At 48.6% G+C, this 20,003-nt stretch overlaps 8 protein-coding genes across 8 annotated transcripts; 4 read left to right on the plus strand and 4 right to left on the minus strand.

The window, feature by feature from the left end:
• Nucleotides 1-491: 491 nt before the first annotated feature.
• Nucleotides 492-1,515, plus strand: K444DRAFT_643705 (uncharacterized protein; the record flags this gene model as incomplete). The annotated part of the gene is made up of 4 exons (XM_024884883.1): nucleotides 492-564; nucleotides 616-1,053; nucleotides 1,106-1,390; nucleotides 1,436-1,515. 4 exons carry the CDS (start codon nucleotides 492-494, stop codon nucleotides 1,513-1,515), a joined length of 876 nt encoding a protein of 291 aa, XP_024735867.1.
• A 1,359-nt stretch (nucleotides 1,516-2,874) lies between these two features.
• K444DRAFT_419911 (uncharacterized protein) lies at nucleotides 2,875-4,921 on the plus strand. The gene is made up of 2 exons (XM_024872699.1): nucleotides 2,875-4,855; nucleotides 4,908-4,921. Exon 1 carries the CDS (start codon nucleotides 3,005-3,007, stop codon nucleotides 4,823-4,825), a length of 1,821 nt encoding a protein of 606 aa, XP_024735868.1. The 5' UTR covers nucleotides 2,875-3,004; the 3' UTR covers nucleotides 4,826-4,855; nucleotides 4,908-4,921.
• A 615-nt stretch (nucleotides 4,922-5,536) lies between these two features.
• On the minus strand, nucleotides 5,537-6,585 carry K444DRAFT_562967 (PTPLA-domain-containing protein). The gene is made up of 3 exons (XM_024877010.1): nucleotides 6,269-6,585; nucleotides 5,855-6,205; nucleotides 5,537-5,808 (listed from the first exon to the last, which is right to left on the minus strand). The coding sequence occupies exons 1-3, from the start codon at nucleotides 6,513-6,515 to the stop codon at nucleotides 5,729-5,731; spliced, it is 678 nt and encodes a 225-aa protein (XP_024735869.1). The 5' UTR covers nucleotides 6,516-6,585; the 3' UTR covers nucleotides 5,537-5,728.
• A 1,803-nt stretch (nucleotides 6,586-8,388) lies between these two features.
• On the plus strand, nucleotides 8,389-8,697 carry K444DRAFT_630613 (uncharacterized protein; the record flags this gene model as incomplete). Its single annotated transcript, XM_024883241.1, has 1 exon — nucleotides 8,389-8,697. One exon carries the CDS (start codon nucleotides 8,389-8,391, stop codon nucleotides 8,695-8,697), a length of 309 nt encoding a protein of 102 aa, XP_024735870.1.
• A 2,170-nt stretch (nucleotides 8,698-10,867) lies between these two features.
• K444DRAFT_511529 (uncharacterized protein) lies at nucleotides 10,868-11,439 on the minus strand (the record flags this gene model as incomplete). Its single annotated transcript, XM_024873467.1, has 2 exons — nucleotides 10,868-11,210; nucleotides 11,312-11,439. Coding segments are annotated over 2 exons (471 nt in total), but the record flags the coding sequence as incomplete, so codon positions are not given.
• Nucleotides 11,440-13,590: 2,151 nt separating this feature from the next.
• Nucleotides 13,591-14,364, plus strand: K444DRAFT_630615 (uncharacterized protein; the record flags this gene model as incomplete). The annotated part of the gene is made up of 1 exon (XM_024883242.1): nucleotides 13,591-14,364. One exon carries the CDS (start codon nucleotides 13,591-13,593, stop codon nucleotides 14,362-14,364), a length of 774 nt encoding a protein of 257 aa, XP_024735872.1.
• Nucleotides 14,365-15,348: 984 nt separating this feature from the next.
• K444DRAFT_643708 (putative cell division control protein 48) lies at nucleotides 15,349-18,106 on the minus strand (the record flags this gene model as incomplete). The annotated part of the gene is made up of 6 exons (XM_024884884.1): nucleotides 15,349-15,944; nucleotides 15,995-17,486; nucleotides 17,540-17,789; nucleotides 17,847-17,902; nucleotides 17,964-17,991; nucleotides 18,054-18,106. 6 exons carry the CDS (start codon nucleotides 18,104-18,106, stop codon nucleotides 15,349-15,351), a joined length of 2,475 nt encoding a protein of 824 aa, XP_024735873.1.
• Nucleotides 18,107-18,697: 591 nt separating this feature from the next.
• K444DRAFT_613761 (uncharacterized protein) lies at nucleotides 18,698-19,927 on the minus strand. The gene is made up of 2 exons (XM_024880410.1): nucleotides 19,334-19,927; nucleotides 18,698-19,278 (listed from the first exon to the last, which is right to left on the minus strand). The coding sequence occupies exons 1-2, from the start codon at nucleotides 19,600-19,602 to the stop codon at nucleotides 19,005-19,007; spliced, it is 543 nt and encodes a 180-aa protein (XP_024735874.1). The 5' UTR covers nucleotides 19,603-19,927; the 3' UTR covers nucleotides 18,698-19,004.
• Nucleotides 19,928-20,003: the final 76 nt, after the last annotated feature.

Consider the following 20,003-nt stretch of genomic DNA (forward strand, 5'->3'; position numbering starts at 1 on the left):
TGATGAGGTATGGGTTTGGAGTGAGAATATGCTATACGATTGGGTCAGATTGATACGGCGTTGGACGAAAAAGCCATGCACGTTTGCCATCAGTTGGCTACTACCAAAGCGCATGCCAAAATAGAGGAAGGAAATCAAAAGCCCCTACAAGTCTTGATCCCACGTTCAAATTCGCCCTTCTCTTCGTTTGAATGTACATCCTGTCTGCGGCCAATTTGAGTTGTGAGGAGATGGCTGCCATTTCCTGAGACTTTGTTTTGCTTTTACAACAAGTCGGTCCAGATAGCGCACTGCAGTCTCCTTGAATCTCGGGACAGAGGCTACCTTCCGCAAGAGCACTATATTTCCCACTCCCATGAACTCCTCTACAACTCTCTCCAAGCAATGGCCAAACTTTGAAAGTAGGTCTGTCAAAGTCGATCACGTGCTTGATGACAATTCTTGATGCTTCAACCTCAATTCTTCGCCATTCCGCAACCAAGATCACAGAAATGGACATTTCAAACCCTCGACGTATTTTAGCCGTCAGCCGACATGACTCGGGTTTACCGGAACTCTTACAGGGTAACATTACTCTGATCAAGCATTGCAGCCCATTCTGACCACATGACCTAGGCCTCACTGGTTCATCGCCTTCGTTGGCTTCAGGCACAATAGCAGGCACAACACACCACTGGCCTTTGAAAACTGCCTACTACACAGCAACGGTCCCGATCTGGCTCGATGAAATCACCTCACCCTCCACGTGGTCCAGCGAGTTCCTCGCCCCGGAAGCTAAAGAAGTTCTCACAGCCCTTGGTGCCTTCATCGTCTGCTTCCGGAAACCCATCGATGAAGCGGAGCTGGAAAATGTGAAGGAAATGCTTGAGAGTGTTGGTGAGGTGGTCAAAGAGGGCTGTGGCATGGCATGGGATGGTGTCTGTTTGGCTGTAGCGATGCCACAGGGAGTGACGCCTTATCTGGAAAAGAGCTTCGATGAGTGGGAGGAGTTGTGCCAGGATTTCGGATTTGAATTTGTGGACTTTGAGAGCAAGGGGCGGAATGAGTATTCTGGTAAGCATGAACTTTTGTTTTGATGGAGTGAGCTTGTGCTGATTTGTATCAGAACCAATGGGAATTGAAAGGTTAAGGGAGGCACTGGAGACGAACGACTGGGAGAGTAACGAGCTCGGTGAAGAGTTATCTCTGGAAGATCTTGAGGACGGGGACGAGGAAGGTGAAGGCAGTATTGGATTCGGCATCGAGGCAGCTGAGATGGAAATGGAGATGTTTGGGATGAAGCAGGCTATCTATGGCGGTAATAATGGAGAAGAAATGGACGATGAGGAGGGCCAAGACGAGGAAGTCGAACAGCTGCAGGCGATGGTGTTGAGAATGCAGGCTGTTAGAGGTAAGTATCACTGATCCCTGTGCAGGAACCTGCTAATAGTGAAAGATATGGGAGCAGATATGCCTGAAGCAGAAAGGAAGAGGTTTGCTGCAAAAGCAGTTAATGACATATTGAAGAAATTATAAAACATCATTCTGTAGCATTTCTCAAGGTGCTTTATGTCATGGATATCGGATTCACTTAAGTTGTTTTTATTCTTTTGGTGTCGCTGATTTCAATCACAGTAAAGGTTAACTACGAAGAACTAAAGAGATATGTCTTCTGGGCCCTTCCCCTCAATTCATCCAGATAGAAAGAGGTTCAGACTGCTTTTTTTAGTCTCCTCTGCAAAGCAGTTCGATTCAAATCTTAGGTGCACTGAACCAGTCAAGAACAAAAGCTATTACTTGAAAGTTACAATCTGAATCTTATAGGACAGAGCGTGGTTGAAGCTGGATTTTTGAATCCGTCCTGCTTGTCATAAAGAAACTAACAGTATTGTTTATTTACGTGAGATATTCCTTCTTAGGAGCCATTGTGCTGCCTCATTTGACTGAGCATTACTTGTTAATGCATTTATTCAGAAGGTGGCAATGCTTATTTTCAAGTGTTTAGCATGGTGCTAAATATGATCCGATTCACTGTGACAAGATCGAAATTGGGAAAATTTGCGTAGCTTCACCGGCCTGATGTTTACAAAAACGTGAAATTTCGCCTCCATTACCGATGAACAACACAACATCAACAACCACCAGAACCTCATCTCTGAGCCATACCTGACCACAACACAACACAAATCTACTCCTAGCAGCTGCCTACATAAGACAATTCCACCGCAGCTGGACACTCCGACAGCATGACAGCGCTCTGCTCCCTCTAATATCTTGACTGATCTGATTCAGTTTCGCTGGTTCGCTTTTGGGCTGGCATCAATTGGAGGCTCTGTCTAAGGACTCTTGCAAAAGAAGCAAACTAAGGGCTGACAGCTTTGTCCAGAGGCCCTATCCAAAGCAAACTAACACCGATACATCCTACTTGGTCTTGGCCACTGGGGTTCAAGCAACTCACCTTCAACGGTATCAGTGGTGCAGTCTGATTCACTAGGGCAAACCCCACGAGGTTTGCACAAACTCCCACGTTCTTCTTCTTCTTGCTCTTCCACCAGGTTCCTGTCTATCTTTTCTTGGTGCCGGTCTCATTCCTCTAATCTCCGATCTCAAGTTGACAGTCTATAACTTGTCAACATCCGCTACGAGAACCCACGCAGGCTACTCTACTTACCTCCAACGCAGAATTAATTAGGTTCACTCCTATCTCCTCACACCACAATCTCTTTTGCTCTAGCCTTTCACTGCTTGCTTGTTCTGTTCCCATCTTTAGCTTCGTTCTAATATTTCTCGCAGGTACGATCAGTTCTCAACAGCGCCTGTCCTTATTCGCTCTGATCTTTCTAAACAAAGGGCGAACACTCAACAACGAATACAGCCGTCTTCGCTCTGATCTTTTTCGCCTGTACGTTGGATCAACAACAGCGACCTGGTTCTGTTTCGCTCCAATCTTAAAGGAAAGGAAATTCTTCGACTAAGACTTAGTTCCTTCCTCTCTGAAGTCCAATTTTCTTTCTGGCCAGTCACCATGGGTGCTCCAATGTGGTCTCTCGACGAGAGAGATTACTTTGTCAAGGTTATTCTGCCCTTGTCTAAGTATGCCGGAGGCACGTACTCGAAGCCAGAGGGTTTAGGCTGGGCTGAGCTGGCTGCTATTATGCAAGAGGAGCTGGACCGCAAGGGAGTTAGTCGACGAAAGTATACATCCGACATGCTCTTCCAGCACTATTACCAGAAGTGCAGCAGTCGATCTTACAAGAGAGGCGAGGGAGACAAAATGGTGGTCCCCGAAGCCGTTACCGATGCCAGTTCTAGCGGCATGAGCCCTCCACCACTCCCCAAAGCTGGCCGTCGAACTGCAACAAAGAAGCCCTCAAAGAAAATCACCTATGTAACAAAGGCTACCCAAACGGAGATTTCTATCGAGGCTGGTTCAGAATCCGAATGCGCCATTCAGCGGTATCCCAAATTTGCGGGTCCACTTGCAAGCGAACATGGCTCCCACTTCGAGGTCCAGCCGGTTGCTGCTTTGTCGGGCAAGAGAAAATATCAAGCAACTGTCGAAGATACTTACGATGACGATGCTGAGAAATATGAGTTCGTTCTGAAGGAAGAGTTTTTGGAGGAGGATGAGCAACTTCCACGAAAGAAGAAGACTCTGGGATCCCGCGCAAGTGGCAGTGAGGCCGGAAATAGAAGTGGAGAGAGCATATACAGCAGCAGTATTGGAGACTTCTCGGAGCTGATCGGGGTTCGCTCCTCCGAGCCAGAGAGAGCCAGATCCGCGAAATTGCAAGATCCATGGGCAAAGTCGTCTGAAGCACAATCTCGAATCCCCTTTGGCGGCCCTCGTCGTTTCGATTCTCCCAACTCGGATACGCGTAGCACGGGCACTTCGACCATTGCCTACAAGACATATACACCAACGCCTTCATTCAAAGCCCCGTTCTCTGTGTCTGACACAAATCGCCCTTTGGGAGTCGGCTTTAATGTGGCTAAGGCTCTCTTGGAAGAACGATCCCGTCCAGCATCTCGTGCTTCGGACAGAAGCGAGCCGGTTCATGATGGTTTCCGAGCCGTTCCATCTCCACTGCGTGAACTTTCAAGAGATTTGAACGAAGAAGAGCCAGGTATTCGTGGCACTTCCCGAAAGCTCCGTTCTCCTGGAGTTGGACCCTCTCGATCTGCATACAGATACAGCGAAGATTTCTTCCCTGAGGATTTCCTCCGCTCCCGGCGTAACAAGTCTTCCGGTTTTGGTGCATACCGAGAAGAGCCACAGAGCTTTCGGTACCCTCGTTCCCCGCAGCGTGAGTCTTCTCGATTTGGTGCATATAGAGAAGTGTCCGAGGCTCCGACCATCCCTCGAACTTCTGGATTCCATGGAAACATGGCCCCACGTATGTTGGCCCCAGGACAGGAGGGTTATGATGATGATTGGTATTTTGCCGGTCGACGTACATCCCGATTTGGTCCAACTCGTTATCAAGACTCAAGAGTCATGGAGGAGGACTTGTATCATGATGATGAACGCATCCGCCAATCAAAAGTTCAATCATACCGATTTTCCCCTTCTGCTGAGCCACGTAGCGGCAACACCGAATTCCCTATCACCACCCAGCGCCCTGCTGCCCCCAGTCGTCCTACTACACCCAGTCGTCCTACTACACTCAGTCGTCCTACTACACCTAGTTGTCCCCCACTCTCGGGCTACCGAATCCGAAAGCGCTCTAAGCTTCAACCTTCATCCCCCGTCAAGCAAGATGAGCGCACCCCTCAAGTCTCTGTACCCACTAAGGAGCGAGTTGGAGAGAATCCTTCTACTCCAAAAGGATTGGATGCAGAATAAATCGATTCCCAATTACCCAGGAGATGACACGTGAGATCCGCACCAGAACACCGATTTTCCCCATTGTACTGACTGGCAGCAGGTAGATCGCGGTGGATATGACTAGGAATGAAAGCAGGGGAGAGCTGCACATGCGTTTTTCATCTGTTTGTGTACCGACATCGCCTCTTTGCATGACGACGGAGGCTTCTTTTAAGCGATGATTTTCCTGAGCTGTTTTTCATCCGACGGTGAAGAATGGGGAAGGACAAAATACATTTTCTTTTTATGTGCATCCGCAATGCCCTTTTATTTAGGCTTATTAGCATGGCGTTTGCGTTTATTTCCATTAGCAATGCTAGACTGGCTAATGCCTGTCACACGCCTAGCATAGGACAATATGGATCCCATAGCAAATAAACATCATTCCTCAATTCTTGCTTGCAAACTATGAGATTGTTCTAGAGAATCTGGAACAAGGTGAATCGCTCAAGTCTAAAATGTTAGATCTGAATGTCCCATATCATTTGGAACAATGTGACAACTGACCAAGCAAGAAGCCTGGTCGGACCTCATTGTCCCAGGACTTCTAGCACAATACAACTCGAATTTCCTTGGCCGGCTCATAACACTTGAAAGGGTTTGAACATTGCAAATTACCAAAAGATTGGACTAATGAAGGCCACTAGGCTAAAAGTTTAGGCAACTTGGTGGTATGAGTTCACAATTTTGCTCTTGGAGGAATCAAACATTGGTGGTTTATGTACAGATGAGCTGCACTAGCTTCCTTTTATCTACCCCACGGCAAGACCTGGCTCCGTCTTATGTTTAACTTATTATACAGCAGAGCATTCACAGTTATTGGGTGCTACAGGGGCTCCGGGATCTTTTTATTCAGATCTCCTGTCTACTCTGTGATCTCTTTCATTGGATCTTTTCTATTTGCTTCCCCCTCATTATCTTGCGCCGTTGCTTTAGCATGTGTGTAAAGAGGATATAGAAGCCTGCCAATGTTAGCCACATTCTTAATACCGAGGTTAAAACACCTACCAGGAATGTAAATGAACAATATCAACTGCAGGGCCCAAGCATATTCTTGTCGAATCTTCTTCGCAGCCGGAATAGCTTTGTACACCAACCACGCCTCGCTGCTCGCACCTAGAGGATACAGAATCAAGAATGTATTGTATCTTAACCACGAAATAATTCCCGGAGAGTACCCGCTCAAGGTGAAGACAAAGAACCCATATCGAACAACCTCTGTCAAACCCCATGCAAACAGCATACTCGAGTATCCAGCGCTCCGCGCCACGAAGGGGAAGTTGTTGACAATTCCCCAGACGAGAAGGAGTCGACTGGAAACCTGCATCAACGTTGTGCCGATTGGGGCTCTCACAATACCTGAAATTGGCTCACGTTAGCTGAGCTGACTTGCACGATAGAGGCATTCCGGTGAGAACATACCAACAGCGGAGTGCACAACCTCCAATAGAGCCATTGTCTGCGTCCACTTCGTAAAGTTGCCCGCACCCTGGTACACCCTCCCGAACCCCACCATCGGCACGAGCAAAACAACCCGTCCGAGAACCGCGAGCCATAGGATCATAGACACGAAGTTGTAGAGGATAAGGTATTGCGTCCGGACCGAGCTCGATTGCAAGGGTTTCGGGCCTGGCTTTCGCACAGTGCCTGAAGCTTCTTTGGAGTCCATCGTCTTCGAGTTTGGTGCAACTGTGCTTCCAAGTTGCGGCGGCGAGCTCGATGCTGGGTACAGAAGTGTCGTTGGGAAGCTGACGAGAGGAAATCAACAAATCCCCGAGGTGAAGTGACCTTCGCCAAGCCGCCAATTTCGGCTGGCCCCAAATCAAGGTCTACTAAAAATGCCAACCACGAAAACCATTTGTTTTCTTTAGAAATCGACATGTTTGCTGTGAAATTAGACAAGTCAAGCTACTCTGTTAGATTGAGAGAGGTCTTCACAGATTCTCTTGGTGATGTCACATGATTCTACAGAAGCAAATAGGTCCCTCTGGTGGGTCCTGAGTGACAGGTAAAATGCCTCACCAGGACAAAGTCTCAAAATCCTATTACTTGATCACAACTGCTTCGGGCATCATTTCTTATGATTACCACACTGCTGCATCTTGATTTTATGTTTGTTTGTTTGCCTGCTTTTTGTTCTCAAGGTTCCTTTCAGAATGTCCTGGCTAGGCTGGGTACATTCCAGAAATTGAAAGACTCTCAGATGAAATTTCAAAGCTGCCGCGAGGAGTGCTCAGAGTCTATCACTTGTGCTTCGAGAGCTGCTTCGATCAGAAATGCTATTCGAATCTCAGAGCAAGTCGAGGCAGAGGAAGAACTTTGTTGGGGCCTCATGAATTGGGCCTAGATACCGGCAGCCTCGTGAGCTTTCTCCAAGATTTCCCACAGAGTTAGGTAGTGCCTGCCAAGATATGGCCCGACTTTAACGCATTGCTGATATGATGCATTGCTATTTCGTTGGTATAATCAACAGAGATATCGATGGTGGAGCGGCCTCAAGAGCGGTGGTGAGGAACTTCTACTTTTCGGACCCGAATTTGCTCGTTGCATCCAGGGTTCAGTGTTAAATGGCAAGCGGAATCTTGTTCCCCGAGCGTACAGACTGTCGGTTTCTGAACGGTGCCAAAAGAGTGATTTATCGTCTTATATTGACGTCGTTGGGCATGGTTTGTGTTGTCGACTATCAACCGAGCATCTCGATGCTTGAAAGGCCTCGTCAAGGATCCAGGCGCAACTCCCGAAATCAACATCCTTACTTGTCTATTATGCCAGCCAGCGCATCGCCTCCACACTCCGACACAAGTCGCACGGCTCAGCGGTCAAATTTGAGGGGTTTTCAACGTCGAATGCCCAGGAATCTTCATTTCCTCATTGTTCCGGAGAGATTCAGAGTCCCGTTTTCCTGTCGGTGGCGGTGTAGCTCCAGCCTCACACCCCTTAGCCACCAATGAGACGCAACCCTGCCAGCACCTCCCCCTCCTCGTTTTTTATTTTCAATTGGACTTTACGTCCCGTCAAGCGCACATTACCGAACGCGTGCAGCCAGGGCTCTGCGTATTCCCTCAAAAGTGGCAATGGCCCTGTCTCGGGACGCAATCTAGGCGCTTTTGCAAGGGGTATTACTCGAGTATGCCCAACGTCCTGGTGGTTGACGGCGCAGTGGGCCTCGTAATCTCTCACATCCTCGATAGCTAGCCGCTGTTCCTGACATACCTTATAATCGCAATCCGTCGCACCTTCTTGTTCCTGTGTTCTTGCCAAGACTCTCTCCTTTCCTCCCGCCGCCAGCCCTGCCGACTCGTCAGCCCCACCAACCTGTTTCAAGCTTTTTGCTGCGAAAGCTATCAGGATAAATATAGACAAGGCTGCGAGCCTCATACTGTATCATCTCACGCCGTTTCTTTTTGCACCTGACGCATAGATCCTCTATCTGGACCCCGCAGCAATCCAGAAGTTCGCCTCATTCATCGCACGAAGCATCGTCTTCACCAAAGCATACTCATAAGCAATCACCCTCATCATCGCATATCAAGCCAGCAGATATGGTTAAGAAACATCTCATCATCCATATCATCGAAATCCTCGGGGTTTTCGTCTGTGCGCATCACTTGTGGCCGAAGGGAGTGACTTATGGTGAGGCTGAGGAATGGGAAATCGAGCATCGAAAGAGGAATGCGCATGGATCGCGCTCCAAATCGAAAGACACCAGGATGAGGGGCCCAAGTAATGCTGGATCAAGCAGTGATGGTGTAAGAAGGAATAGGAGCAGGAGAGAGGAAAGGGAGCGGGATTACGAGTATGAGTATGAGGAGCGACCACGGCCTTCGAGACATGCGAGTTCGAGATACTGAAGAGCTGGCTTGGATAATGGCTTTAACGACGAGACGAATTATCTTATCAGAATAAGTATGCGGCGCAATATGGTGGTGCTTTTTTGGAACGGGAGCATATTTGGAAATGGGCAATATCCATTGGGTCTGATGAGCTAGCTTTGTGCTATATTTTTTGAGCGAGAAGGGTTTGGAACAAGATAGCGACTGCTGTGTTTCTTCAGCTCTTTATTATGCAAGTCGGCACAGTTTGCAGGGTGGAGGTGGGTGGGATACACATATCACTTCTAGGCACAAGAGCCAGCAATATACTTTTTTCACTCAAAATCTAGCATTGCTCACACTCAATGTTTCGCAGACTCCAATCGCATGTTGTCTCTCTGAACCAACATTTGTGAGCAGCCTGAGGCCAGTCATGCCCACTTGGGGCCGGCTTGTGTGAAGTGCTTTGGAATGAGGAACCAGCATACTGACAGATCAAGATGAGAAGTGATGGATTTCTTAGACGTCGAGCTTGAAGAACGCGAGGAGCTAGCTGCTGAGAATCTGGTCAGTGATTGAAGGGTGCGATAGAGGGTATAGAGCTTACTCTGAGATGTTTGTTGTCTTCCTGTCTTCTAAGAAAGTCTCAAAGTTAGTCGAAGACGGTTGTTGCGAGAAGGTTGCAAAGGAAGAACCCACTTTTATCTAAGCTCACTTGGTTCAACTTACTTATGGAAATTGTTCTCTAATTCGTCTCTTGGTTTAACCAACCGATCTCAAATTATTTGTTTGAAAGCGAGTATTACCCAGCGCTCTTTCCACTTTTTACAAACTCCCAGGTAACCATATCCTACCAAAAGCAATGCACCTACTGCATTGAAATAACGGCAGTGCTTAGACAGCACTTTTCGTAGATACTTAGATACGATGACCACGGTATTGGCAAGGCGGATTAAATCTCATGCCAATAAGTGGTCTCAGACGCCCTATGACCCCCTAGGAGATGGAGGTAGTTGCGGTCTGCAGGGACTATTAGGAACCCTTCAAGAAAGTCCGATGAAAAGGGAAGTAATAAAGAAGCTATGCTAAAGAGTCGAAAAGAGGTTTATATGCCTCCTATCAGAGTTCTTGGGAGGTAAAGGTTACGATGTGGAGTGCTTCCCCGCTCGCTTAAAAGGGGCAATTTAGGAATTCAGTAACCAAAATTTTGCACCTCACAACCAAGACATGCCCGAGTCAAAGACGTGCCTTGGGTGGGGGGGAAGGTTGAACCCCTTGTAAGACTCAGCTATATAAAAAAGATGCGAGGGACAAAACAGCAAAACTCTGCTGTCCAGCCAACCACCGCTATAGTCGCGGGGAAGGGGGGACAGGAGAGGAAACCAGACGAACTGAGTTTTGGACCGTGAAACAGCATATTGACTGAAGCTTGAACGCTTTTTGGCTAGTTTATTCTCGACGCCATTTCGGAGTAGTTTAACCACTTTGCGGTGGAAGGGGAAGGGGGTTAGTTTAACGTCTTTGCGGACTGGCAACTGAGCCATACAATCTTTAATCGATTGTGACGGAATTTCTCTTATTTTAGTTTATTAAAGTGAATAGCTTCGTGCCGAAATCCGGCCTCCTATCTCAAGCGAAGTCAAGTCAGCAAGCACGGTGCTTGCAACGCATTCAGGGGGGGATGTACCATGTGAGACGAAGTTGAGGGGCCTTCTTACTATCAAGGCTTGACCGAAGGAGAAGGAACTCCAAAACATTGAGCACCCCTCCTCACAATCTAAATCGCTCGCTTCGTGCAATTCAACCAGATCGAGGGATTGTTGGAACGATATATTGCCACAATTAACAGTAAACTCTCTTGTATGTGTTGTACCAAATTGATGTCATAATACGAAGGCAGATGGATGCCCATAATCAAAGACACTCTAAAACGAGGCATGAGCTTATTGTTCCATTTCCCCATGCTGTGATTTTTGATCTAACTCAAGACCGAATATACAAATCCCAGCGCCGAATATGCTTGGATCTTCTGTGATCCATATGCCCAACGAAAGCACAGTTTCTTCTATAACTTCGTGCTGCCATGACCCAATACGCACTCCAATCTTTGATACAGCGAGGCCGTTACATCAACTTATCCTGGACCCAAAGCTGCAGGAACCCTCTCCACTGCAATCAAACTGCAGCGTCCCCCCCTTCCCTACTCCACAACCTCACAAACCAACTCCAAACACTCCCTCGTAATCCTGACCCCCTCATCCACTACATTCTTTGGCAATGCCAAACTCTGTCCATTCTCTCCCTTCCCATTCCGCACTTCCTCTTCCTTTTTCTTCCCAGTCTTCGTTCCGTTTGGTGCTAAAGTATTGGAGGAGGTGGAGGTACGGTCCCGTAGTTCGGTATCGGATTTTATGTCGGAGAGCACGCGCGACATGAGGGCTGGGAAGGTGGTGCAGTCCCCTGAGCGCAGGAGGGAGAGGGCGTGGTTTTGAATTACGGTAGGCCAGTTCTGTGGGGATGCGTTGAGCGCGTGTAGGAGGGTTTCTTGGATCCTAAGGGATGGATTAGTTGTTGCTCTTAAAATACCATGTGCTATGCAGCGGGAATTGAGAGGGAGGAGTTGGGTGGGGAAAGGAAGAGGGAGGAGACTGACTTTGAAATATGCCCATCTCGTAAAAGCACGGTGTTGATTTGTGAGCGCAGATCTGGGTCTTGGATTGCGGGTGTGTATGTCGAGGCAGCTTTAGGAACTTTGACTGGGGTTGTGGGCTCGGAAGCCATTATGCTAGTCTTTGTGCGGAGTGATGTCTTCAAACTCGTCGATGGTAACGTGAAATTGAGAGTCGTGTGCTCGAGGTTTGCTGTTGGTAACGATGATGAGACTATGAGAACCCTATTGAAGAAATATGCACGTGTGCTGTACGGCAATTCGTGGAAGAATGGCTTGCGGTTGGTGGCCTGGTGATGCTATTGTCGCGTCTTCAAGTTATTGTTGGAAGCAAGGTTGGCGAGGCTGAATACTTGGAGCCTGCCGAATCAAAAGTTACGGAATTTAGGACGGCCAGCCAATGAGAAACGAGAACGAATATCCAGGGTCCTCATGAACCAGATCTAGCTCCCGTTGGATTCGAATTGTTGAAGTTTTATCAAAGTTGATTTGCTTTTGTTCGCGTGATATTTCACAGTGGTTCTCATTGTTCTTCTTTCACTACTCTCTTTTTGATAGTTCTTTTATGAGCATCATCAAGTGCAGCTCTCATGGACCAAAAGAAAGCGGTCCTGCATGTTCAATGCTCCAAGTCACGATGGATATTTCAAGTGCTTCGATAATGTTCCCTCGATTGTGGTGTATTTCACAGTCAAGCCCAAGTGCGCTCAAAGTTCTGGAATATTGAAATCCTCTCTCTCAGGTAAATGCCCAACTTGACTTGGGATATCGAAAATAGTACCGCGTTTTTTGTCCACATTTCAAGACTCCTTCTATGCCAGTAGCAAGAAAGGAAGTAGCTCAAGAGCCTTGGCCATTCCCTTCTTTTGTGGTTTAGCAGGTCTACCCTTCTCGCAAAAGTCTGTGGCCAGGGAGCCGAGGGAATGTCCCTCAACTGTGCCCAGGACGCCAAGAAACCCCCCGGAGCTGAAGTCGGCTTGACAGCGGGATACAGAAGCTTGAAACAGTCATGACATGGCCAAAGGGACAACTTTGACGAGCTGTGCTGAAGGGGTCCTCTTCTGCCAATCGTTTGCCACATCGAGTTGTGATCCGACCAGTAATGTGACTCGGGGAGGACTGAGTAGCACTCATGGCCGGTAGATTGGGATTGATGGTCCGGCTGTACATGCAGGGAGATCCAGTGTGCATCACGATCTCTTCAGATGGAGGGCAGAAGTCAGAGAATCTGGGGAAGGCGGAATGCGTGAAGGTCGGCGCGCTCAGGACGCGATCACTGCACTCGCGGTGTTTGTTTGCTAAAACACGAAGGGAGGCGAAGGGAGGCGAAGTCCAGCCGTGGGTTGGGTGGCTGAATAAGTTTAGTGAGTGTTGGTAATGGCACGCCTCTCGGCGAATCACGGCTCGCCTGTGGCTGACCCCTCCCTTTCCTGAGACGAGGAGACTTTGAACATCGTTTCAAACATGGACGAGGACAGCCTCGATGCTACCACCATTGGCCTCCCCGTGGGCTATCGTCAATCTTCTGCCAACCATGGCGGTTCGAAACCCCAATATTAGACAGCTGGTTGCAGTGGGGTCCTTCCTCCTCTGGAGCCTTCTCCTGAGTGCTGAGCGCCGCCCACGATGGCTACATGTAGGTGAGATCTCCTTTTTCCAAGCTGAAGTCGGACAAACAAGCTATCCCCGATCTTCGCGCCTTTCCTTCCTTCCTCTTCTCTTCTACGCAGTGAGCTGGCTCTCTTTCATCCGTTCTTTCGTCCCTCCGCATAGTCGAATTCAAACCCTTCCGGCCCTTCCCCCACACAAACGATACCTCACAGACAATCTGCACCGTAATCCACTCGTTCATCGCCACATCGCATATTAAGCCTCACCGGAAGTAGAAGGGCATTGGCTCTTTCAAAACTCTGCGTCCTCCCAGAAACGCTACAATTATCTTGCATCCGAACGCATCCATCTTTGAGCACTAGATACAGCGCTCGGTCATTGATTCCCGACGCCTTTTGTCACAAAACACCTAGAGGTCGACGAGCAGATCGATTCATCTCACACACGCAGTGTTTCGCTTCTCTCAGCATACACCCTCCAGTTCTTCTGTCCGCCGAGGAACATTCGAGGACCCCCTTGCCAGTAACCTGCCATCTATCGCCATCGCCTCACTCACCTATCTACCTTGCCAATCCCAAAGGTCACCACATCCTAATCAAGCTTTCTTCTTCATCAAGATCTGTCTGCGAGCCTTGAAGACGGCGGACTAAATTATGCGGCGGAAAAACATTTCGATATTGCTGGCGGTTCCTGCGGCGAATGCGCTCTCCCTCGCGAACTTCCAGAGCATTACTTCCGCCCTCATACCTTTAGACTGCCAGTTGACATACGACAGTCAAATACCATCTTGTACGGTTTCGGATTTTAACAATGGGTGCTCGACAGCTTGTCTGGCCGGACTGGATACGATAGCGAGCAGTGTATCCAGTTCCTGCTCGCATGTGAAGGTCAACTCGAATACATTATTGGGGATTGTCAAGAATGGAGGGATAGTGGCGGCTTTGTGCCCGACATTGGCAAAGGCTACGCAGGCAACGACATCAGTCACAGTTCAAACCTCGGGGCTAGCTGTCCCGCCTGCAGCTGTGTCTGTGACGATACCGACCGGTGGTGCTGGTGTAACTGGGGGCCTAGGCTTTAAGACAACTTCGACCTCGTCTCCAATTCCTGTACCACAGTCAGAAACCAGCACAAGTACGACCAAGGCGGCGAAAACTACAAAAACCTCCACCACTACATCTCAGTCAGTGCAATCTGCCGCCGGGGGTTTGGGGGGAGGAAGTCCAACTATCACATCACACACTACAACTGCGAAGAAGACAACATCTACAACATCAGCCGAAACAACATCTTCGTCACAATCACAAGACAAGAGCGGGGGTGGGAGTCCTTTCGATGTACAGAGTAACGACGCCCCACGTGATGTAGGACGGTCAATGTTGGCACTTGTGGTTGCCATTTTCGCAGTTGTGGTAATTGGACGGTAGCAAATAGGTGTCCCGGGGCGGATTGAGAGATAATCTTTGATTACGAACGCGGTAATGTTTTATATCAATTTGTTTAGAGGGTTTGAAGAGAGATGGGACCACACTACAAACAGTGTGGGAGAACTATCATTTGTTGGTTGCACGAAAAGCCTAGCTCAGAGGCAGCAAAGATGCCATGGGTTTTGGAAAGCCTGCAGTCATGTGTAAGAATCATGTTTTTAGATACCATTAGGCTGAAAGAAAAGCGTTTATGAACAACCCTTTCCTCCGAAAGTGAGAAACAGATGTACCATGGATTTTCTCCTCTCAGCGTTTGAATCTTCTGACCCTTCTCTGAACCATTTCAACACTGCTTCAGACTTGTTTAGGTCGTTAAACTAAGTGTCCTGGAGTTCGAAATCAAGTTCGGTGTGCTACTAAGAACCAAAAATCAACATGAAACCCTCAATCTTCTTCTCTTCCGTTGTCACATTTAAACTACTCGGAGTAGGCTTCCTATAAGCTAGCCGTTGGAGATAGAAATCAAGAAAAAGAAAAATAAATGGAATTATGAACATTCGTCTAGCTCAGTCCTCCAGTACACTGTTTGTTTTTGTTGCCTGTATAACGACGTACAATTCAAGAGTTATTCCTTGCTAGCCGACCCAGAAGTAAATCTCAATCAACTATTGCAAAAGACAGAAGCGTAGGAATTAGGAGTAAATCACGAATCACAGATCACATTAAATAATGGGATGTTTTGTTTTTAAAATTGTGGACAGTCTATGGATCCCGGCAATGAAGATCAAATGCAATCTCAGAGAAAAGGTCCTCGCTCTCGCCAGACCTGGCTTGGACCGAGCGAGATGATATGAGAGATCTGTTACCACCAATGTAGACTCTCCCGACTCCCAAATAAAATCTACCGTGGCAATTCACCTCCCCTCGTACCGTATTGAGTCTCCACTGCATGCATGTAAAGCCAAAGGAAAATAGAATACAGATCTAGTCGTAGAGACTGTCGTCGTTTCCTGCGTCCCCAAACCCACCAGCTCCTCCATCAGCATTGGCAGCTGCCTCACCGGCCTCAGGGAACTTGAAGAATGCACCAGGTCCGGCACTCTTCATGCTCTGAGCGAAGGCCTCATATCGGCGGATCTCAACATCGCTGACTGAGCGTCTAGCTGAAGCCATAGCCTCCTCGAAATGAGCCTTGGTTAATTGAGGAACAGGGTCCTCTGCCTCGTCATCCTCCATGTCGACGTCCTCGCCAGCGGCCTCGCGAGCCTTGCGGCGGTCAATATCCAGAGAGATGGCCTCCTTGATGGCAAGCTTGACGGCACGTTGAGTGATGAATCCCAAATCAGCACCAGAGAATCCATGGGTGCGAGATGCGATGTATGCGAGGTCGACATCTGGGGCAACGGGTGTCTTTCGGAGTTGTGCCTTGAGTATACCAGCACGAGACGATTCGTTGGGCAGAGGGACGTAGACGAGGGTATCGAGACGACCAGGTCTGCAAAGAGCATTGTCGAGTTGCTCAGGTCTGTTGGTGGCACCGATAACGAAAACGTTCTTCTTTGAAGTCATACCATCCATTTCTGATACACATTAGCTTGTTAAATTCAATAAGGAGTGCATTCAAACTTACCAGTTAAAAGTTGGTTGACAACACGATCCGAAGCTCCACCAGCATCTCCGACTGATCCACCACGTGATTTCGCAATGGAGTCCAACTCATCTAAGAACACCACACAAGGAGCAGCAGCTCTAGCCTTGTCGAAGATATCTCTAATGTTGCTCTCAGACTCACCAAACCACATGCTCAACAACTCAGGGCCCTTGACGGAAATGAAGTTGGCTGAACACTCGTTGGCGACTGCCTTGGCAAGCAAAGTCTTACCAGTACCAGGAGGACCGTAAAAGAGAACACCACGAGATGGAGAGAGACCAAACTTGAGGAACTTCTCCGGATGGTCGACCGGGTATTGGACACTCTCGATGAGTTCGCGCTTGACTTCTTCTAATCCTCCAATGTCGTCCCAGCGAACATTCGGCACCTCGACAACTGCAACCTCGCGAAGAGCAGAGGGGTTGCTGACGCCCAGGGCAAATCGGAAGTTCTCCATAGTAACTCCCAAGGAATCCAAAACCTCAGCATCAATAGTATCCTCGTCAAGGTCAATGAGATCCATCTTCTCACGAATCTGCTGCATGGCAGCTTCTGAGCAGAGCGAGGCAATATCAGAACCGACATAACCGTGAGTCTCGGAAGCAATTTGCTCAAGATCAACATCTTCACCCAACTTCATGTTCTTTGTGTGGATTTGAAGAATCTCAAGACGACCAGTCGGGTCGGGAATGCCAATATCGACTTCACGATCGAAACGACCAAAACGACGGAGGGCAGGATCGATGGAGTTGGGTCGGTTGGTGGCGGCCATGACAACAACGTTGGATCGAGCCTTCATGCCGTCCATGAGGGTAAGAAGTTGAGAAACAACACGGCGTTCGACTTCTCCGTTAGTCTTGTCACGCTTTGGCGCAATAGAGTCGATCTCATCAATGAAGATGATCGCAGGGGAGTTCTTCTCAGCCTCCTCGAAAGCCTTTCGGAGATTCGATTCGGACTCACCGGCCATCTTCGACATGATTTCGGGACCGTTGATCAAGAAGAAGAATGCACCAGTCTCGTTTGCCACAGCTCGTGCCATGAGTGTCTTACCGGTACCTGGAGGGCCAAACATAAGAACACCACGGGGAGGCTTGATACCAATGGACTTGAAGAGCTGGGGGTGTCGTAACGGAAGCTCCACCATCTCTCGGATCTGTGCCATCTGCTTTCTGCATCCTCCAATATCGTCGTATCCGACCTCATTCAGGTTTCCTTCCTCGTCCTCGCGTTGAATGGGCTCTCCTTCGCAGTGGATAACTGTATCTTGTGCCACAATGCCATACTCAGGAGGATCAACCTCAACGACTTTAAACTCTACTTGTCTCATACCACCTCGAACTGTGAACAAATCGCCTTGTCGAACAGGTCGGTATGCTTCGCGGAAATATGGGGCAAGGAAAACATCGAAGAGGGAGCCAGTCAGGCCTTCGACAGTATCGGCAATGGGAAGGACGGCAATACGCTTGGCCTATCTCCGGAGTCAATATTTTTGGAAATAGATCTCCCAGCTGTTGTACTTACATATTTGATGTCCGGACATGGGTGGACAGTGACGATATCGCCGTGCTTGACGCGGAGATTATGTCTGACCACACGGTTCATACGTGCGCTACCATCATCCAATTCATCATCAGCAAGGACGATGAGAACAGTATCCTTGCGCTTCTTGCCCTTCACAAGTACAGTATCGCCACGGAAGAGTTGTAGGGTCTCCATAGTGTTGTTGGAGAGTGCAATAACGGAGTTGTCATCGTTGACGGCATCGGTAACCCTGTCGCCACCTTGTAAGTGCACGATCTTAGAAACCAGATATCTGGGAACTCCTTACATCAACGAGTTGGGCTTCTTCTTCTTCTTCAGGATGGCAGTCGCCGTGTCATCAGCCTAGATGAATGTCAGTTCCGAAGTTCCAAAGTCGAAGATACGTGGCGTCGTGTCAACTTACTGCCTTGTGCTCCGAGCCGGATGCATCGCTGTAGAAATGGTCAGTATTTCGGTCAAAGATAATAATAGCTTACAACCCAATTTAGCTTACTTGAGGTTCACCTTCTTCTTGTGGTGTTCGACATGATCAGGTTCTGCCGCCATCTTGGAAGGCTGCTGTGGATCTGGGTGAAGGGAACGGAGGTAAAGGTGTGGGTGTTTGTTGAGACGGCCAAAGGATGGCGCTTTGTGTTGGAAGAAGGTTCTGCAAAGGATCGTAGAACCCAAAGGCGTTGTGCGGGAAGGAAGAAGGATTGTTGCTGTGGGATGGAGGAGGTAGGGTTGGAGTCGGAGGTTTGTCGTGATGAGGTTGAGGTCGAGCTCCAGGAACAAGGCGAGGCGCGGACGGGCTTAATAACAAGCGCGGCTCTAAAATAATCTTTCCAGGGCCTTCGATGACCTCTGACTATTCACCCACGTAGGCAACCAAGGTGCACGTATTGCACAAATTTAGTCGATCGCCGGCCGCACCAGCAGGTCACGAAAAGAATGTTCCCGGGTATTGTAGAAGATTATCCACGTGTTCGTAACTACAGTACTGTACCTAGGTAGGTAGGTACTTGATCTCCACCGCGTATCAGGTGACCAAATTTTTAATTTTCTAATGACGGCGAGGGCGATGAATCGCAAATTTGGCAGGAACGAGTCATGGTTTTGGCTCAAAACATTATATTTACAAATTTACCCAAAACACCATAACGCCAAAGCACCACTGAACCAAAACTGCAACCCAAGTATATCAAATGCTCCCAACGCCTTCTAAACTTTTGTTCCTACCCAGATTCAACTTTCGTCAAAATTCGTAACGCCACCAAGTCGAAAAAAAGACCAGACCAAGCCAGACCTCAATACTTAACAAACTTTTCCGTGTCCCCAACCAATGCTTCAGGACCAAAAGAATGGTCGAGTGTCCCAGATCGTGTCCGATATTCAGCTAACCAAGCGAATGACGAGTGCAATGCACAACTCCTCTCCAGCTTGAATCCACCTTGAAGTCCAGGCATCACTTGGACACAGGCCAGGTGCGCAACTTCTTCCTCCACCCAACAAACATCACTCCCTCGTTGTTTGCCACGGGCAAGCACTCCAGTATTCCTCGCACATCTGGAGCATGCTGAATGTGCAACTCCATCTGCTCTCTTGTCAAAACTGCTACCCCGGGATCGAAAATACCCATGGCGATTCGCTCGTAAAGGCTTATTTCCGACAGCCAAGCTGGGAGCATATAGGCGCGGAAGCGTGAGAGAGGGCGGTTGTTTGAGAAAGGGACAGCGGAGCTTAACAGCAAAGGTTAGACAAGTGGTCTCTGGGCAGAAAGTAAGCTGCACATACCCTGTAGAGGAAGAGGATACGCTCGATCCATTTCTAGCAAGTGTTGAGAATCTGGAAGACATTTTTGATGTTGGTTCGAGAAGAGGACTTTGCTGCTGAGGCACGTTGAGTTCTGGCAGGTGTTTTTGGATGCGAGTTGAGACTCGGGTGTTGAAGTTGCTCAGTGGGCCGATGAGATTGACTATCTCAATGGGACGACAAGCCGGAGAAAAGCTCTGGGTGAGGGGAGTCAATCCGATGAATTTCCAAAACAGAATGAAGGTGAACATTTCCTTTATACATTTTAGCCATGGCCCGCCTACCGTCACTCGATTGCTCGTGGATGATGTCAATAAAAAACTCAGCCTCTCATTCAGCGTGCTGAAGCTTGAGCAGTTGGTCCAGCTGCACAGCCCCTCGAGGCCCGTCTGCAGGTGAGCGGATGCAACCCCATCACGCTACGCGAGTGGACAACGGGGCTGGCAAAGCGCGACGACGTGTGATTGACGACGTTATCTTGCAGTAAGAGTTATTCTTGACGTGCGGCGCAAGCAAAGTGGTTGCATGATGGCATTTTTTATTTCCCGAAAGCCGTAGAAAGCCGTGGGAGAGCGATGATTCTGGTGATGCTGGAGGGAAGAGTTGGGGTAGCGGCGGGAGCTTCAGCGAGCTCCCGCGTTGGCGAAGGGGC

This window comes from Hyaloscypha bicolor (genome assembly GCF_002865645.1).
Source record: "Hyaloscypha bicolor E unplaced genomic scaffold K444scaffold_87, whole genome shotgun sequence".
NCBI lineage: Eukaryota > Fungi > Ascomycota > Leotiomycetes > Helotiales > Hyaloscyphaceae > Hyaloscypha > Hyaloscypha bicolor.

Coding starts and splice junctions, on each gene's coding strand:
- K444DRAFT_419911 (XM_024872699.1), top strand. CDS start 3,005: ATGGGTGCTCCAATGTGGTCTCTCGACGAGAGAGATTACTTTGTCAAG.
- K444DRAFT_562967 (XM_024877010.1), bottom strand. CDS start 6,515: ATGGACTCCAAAGAAGCTTCAGGCACTGTGCGAAAGCCAGGCCCGAAA. Junction 6,206..6,268: donor GGTTGTGCACTCCGCTGTTG/GTATGTTCTCAC, acceptor AGCCAATTTCAG/GTATTGTGAGAGCCCCAATC. Junction 5,809..5,854: donor ATTGTTCATTTACATTCCTG/GTAGGTGTTTTA, acceptor TAACATTGGCAG/GCTTCTATATCCTCTTTACA.
- K444DRAFT_613761 (XM_024880410.1), bottom strand. CDS start 19,602: ATGTTCACCTTCATTCTGTTTTGGAAATTCATCGGATTGACTCCCCTC. Junction 19,279..19,333: donor GTATCCTCTTCCTCTACAGG/GTATGTGCAGCT, acceptor TTTGCTGTTAAG/CTCCGCTGTCCCTTTCTCAA.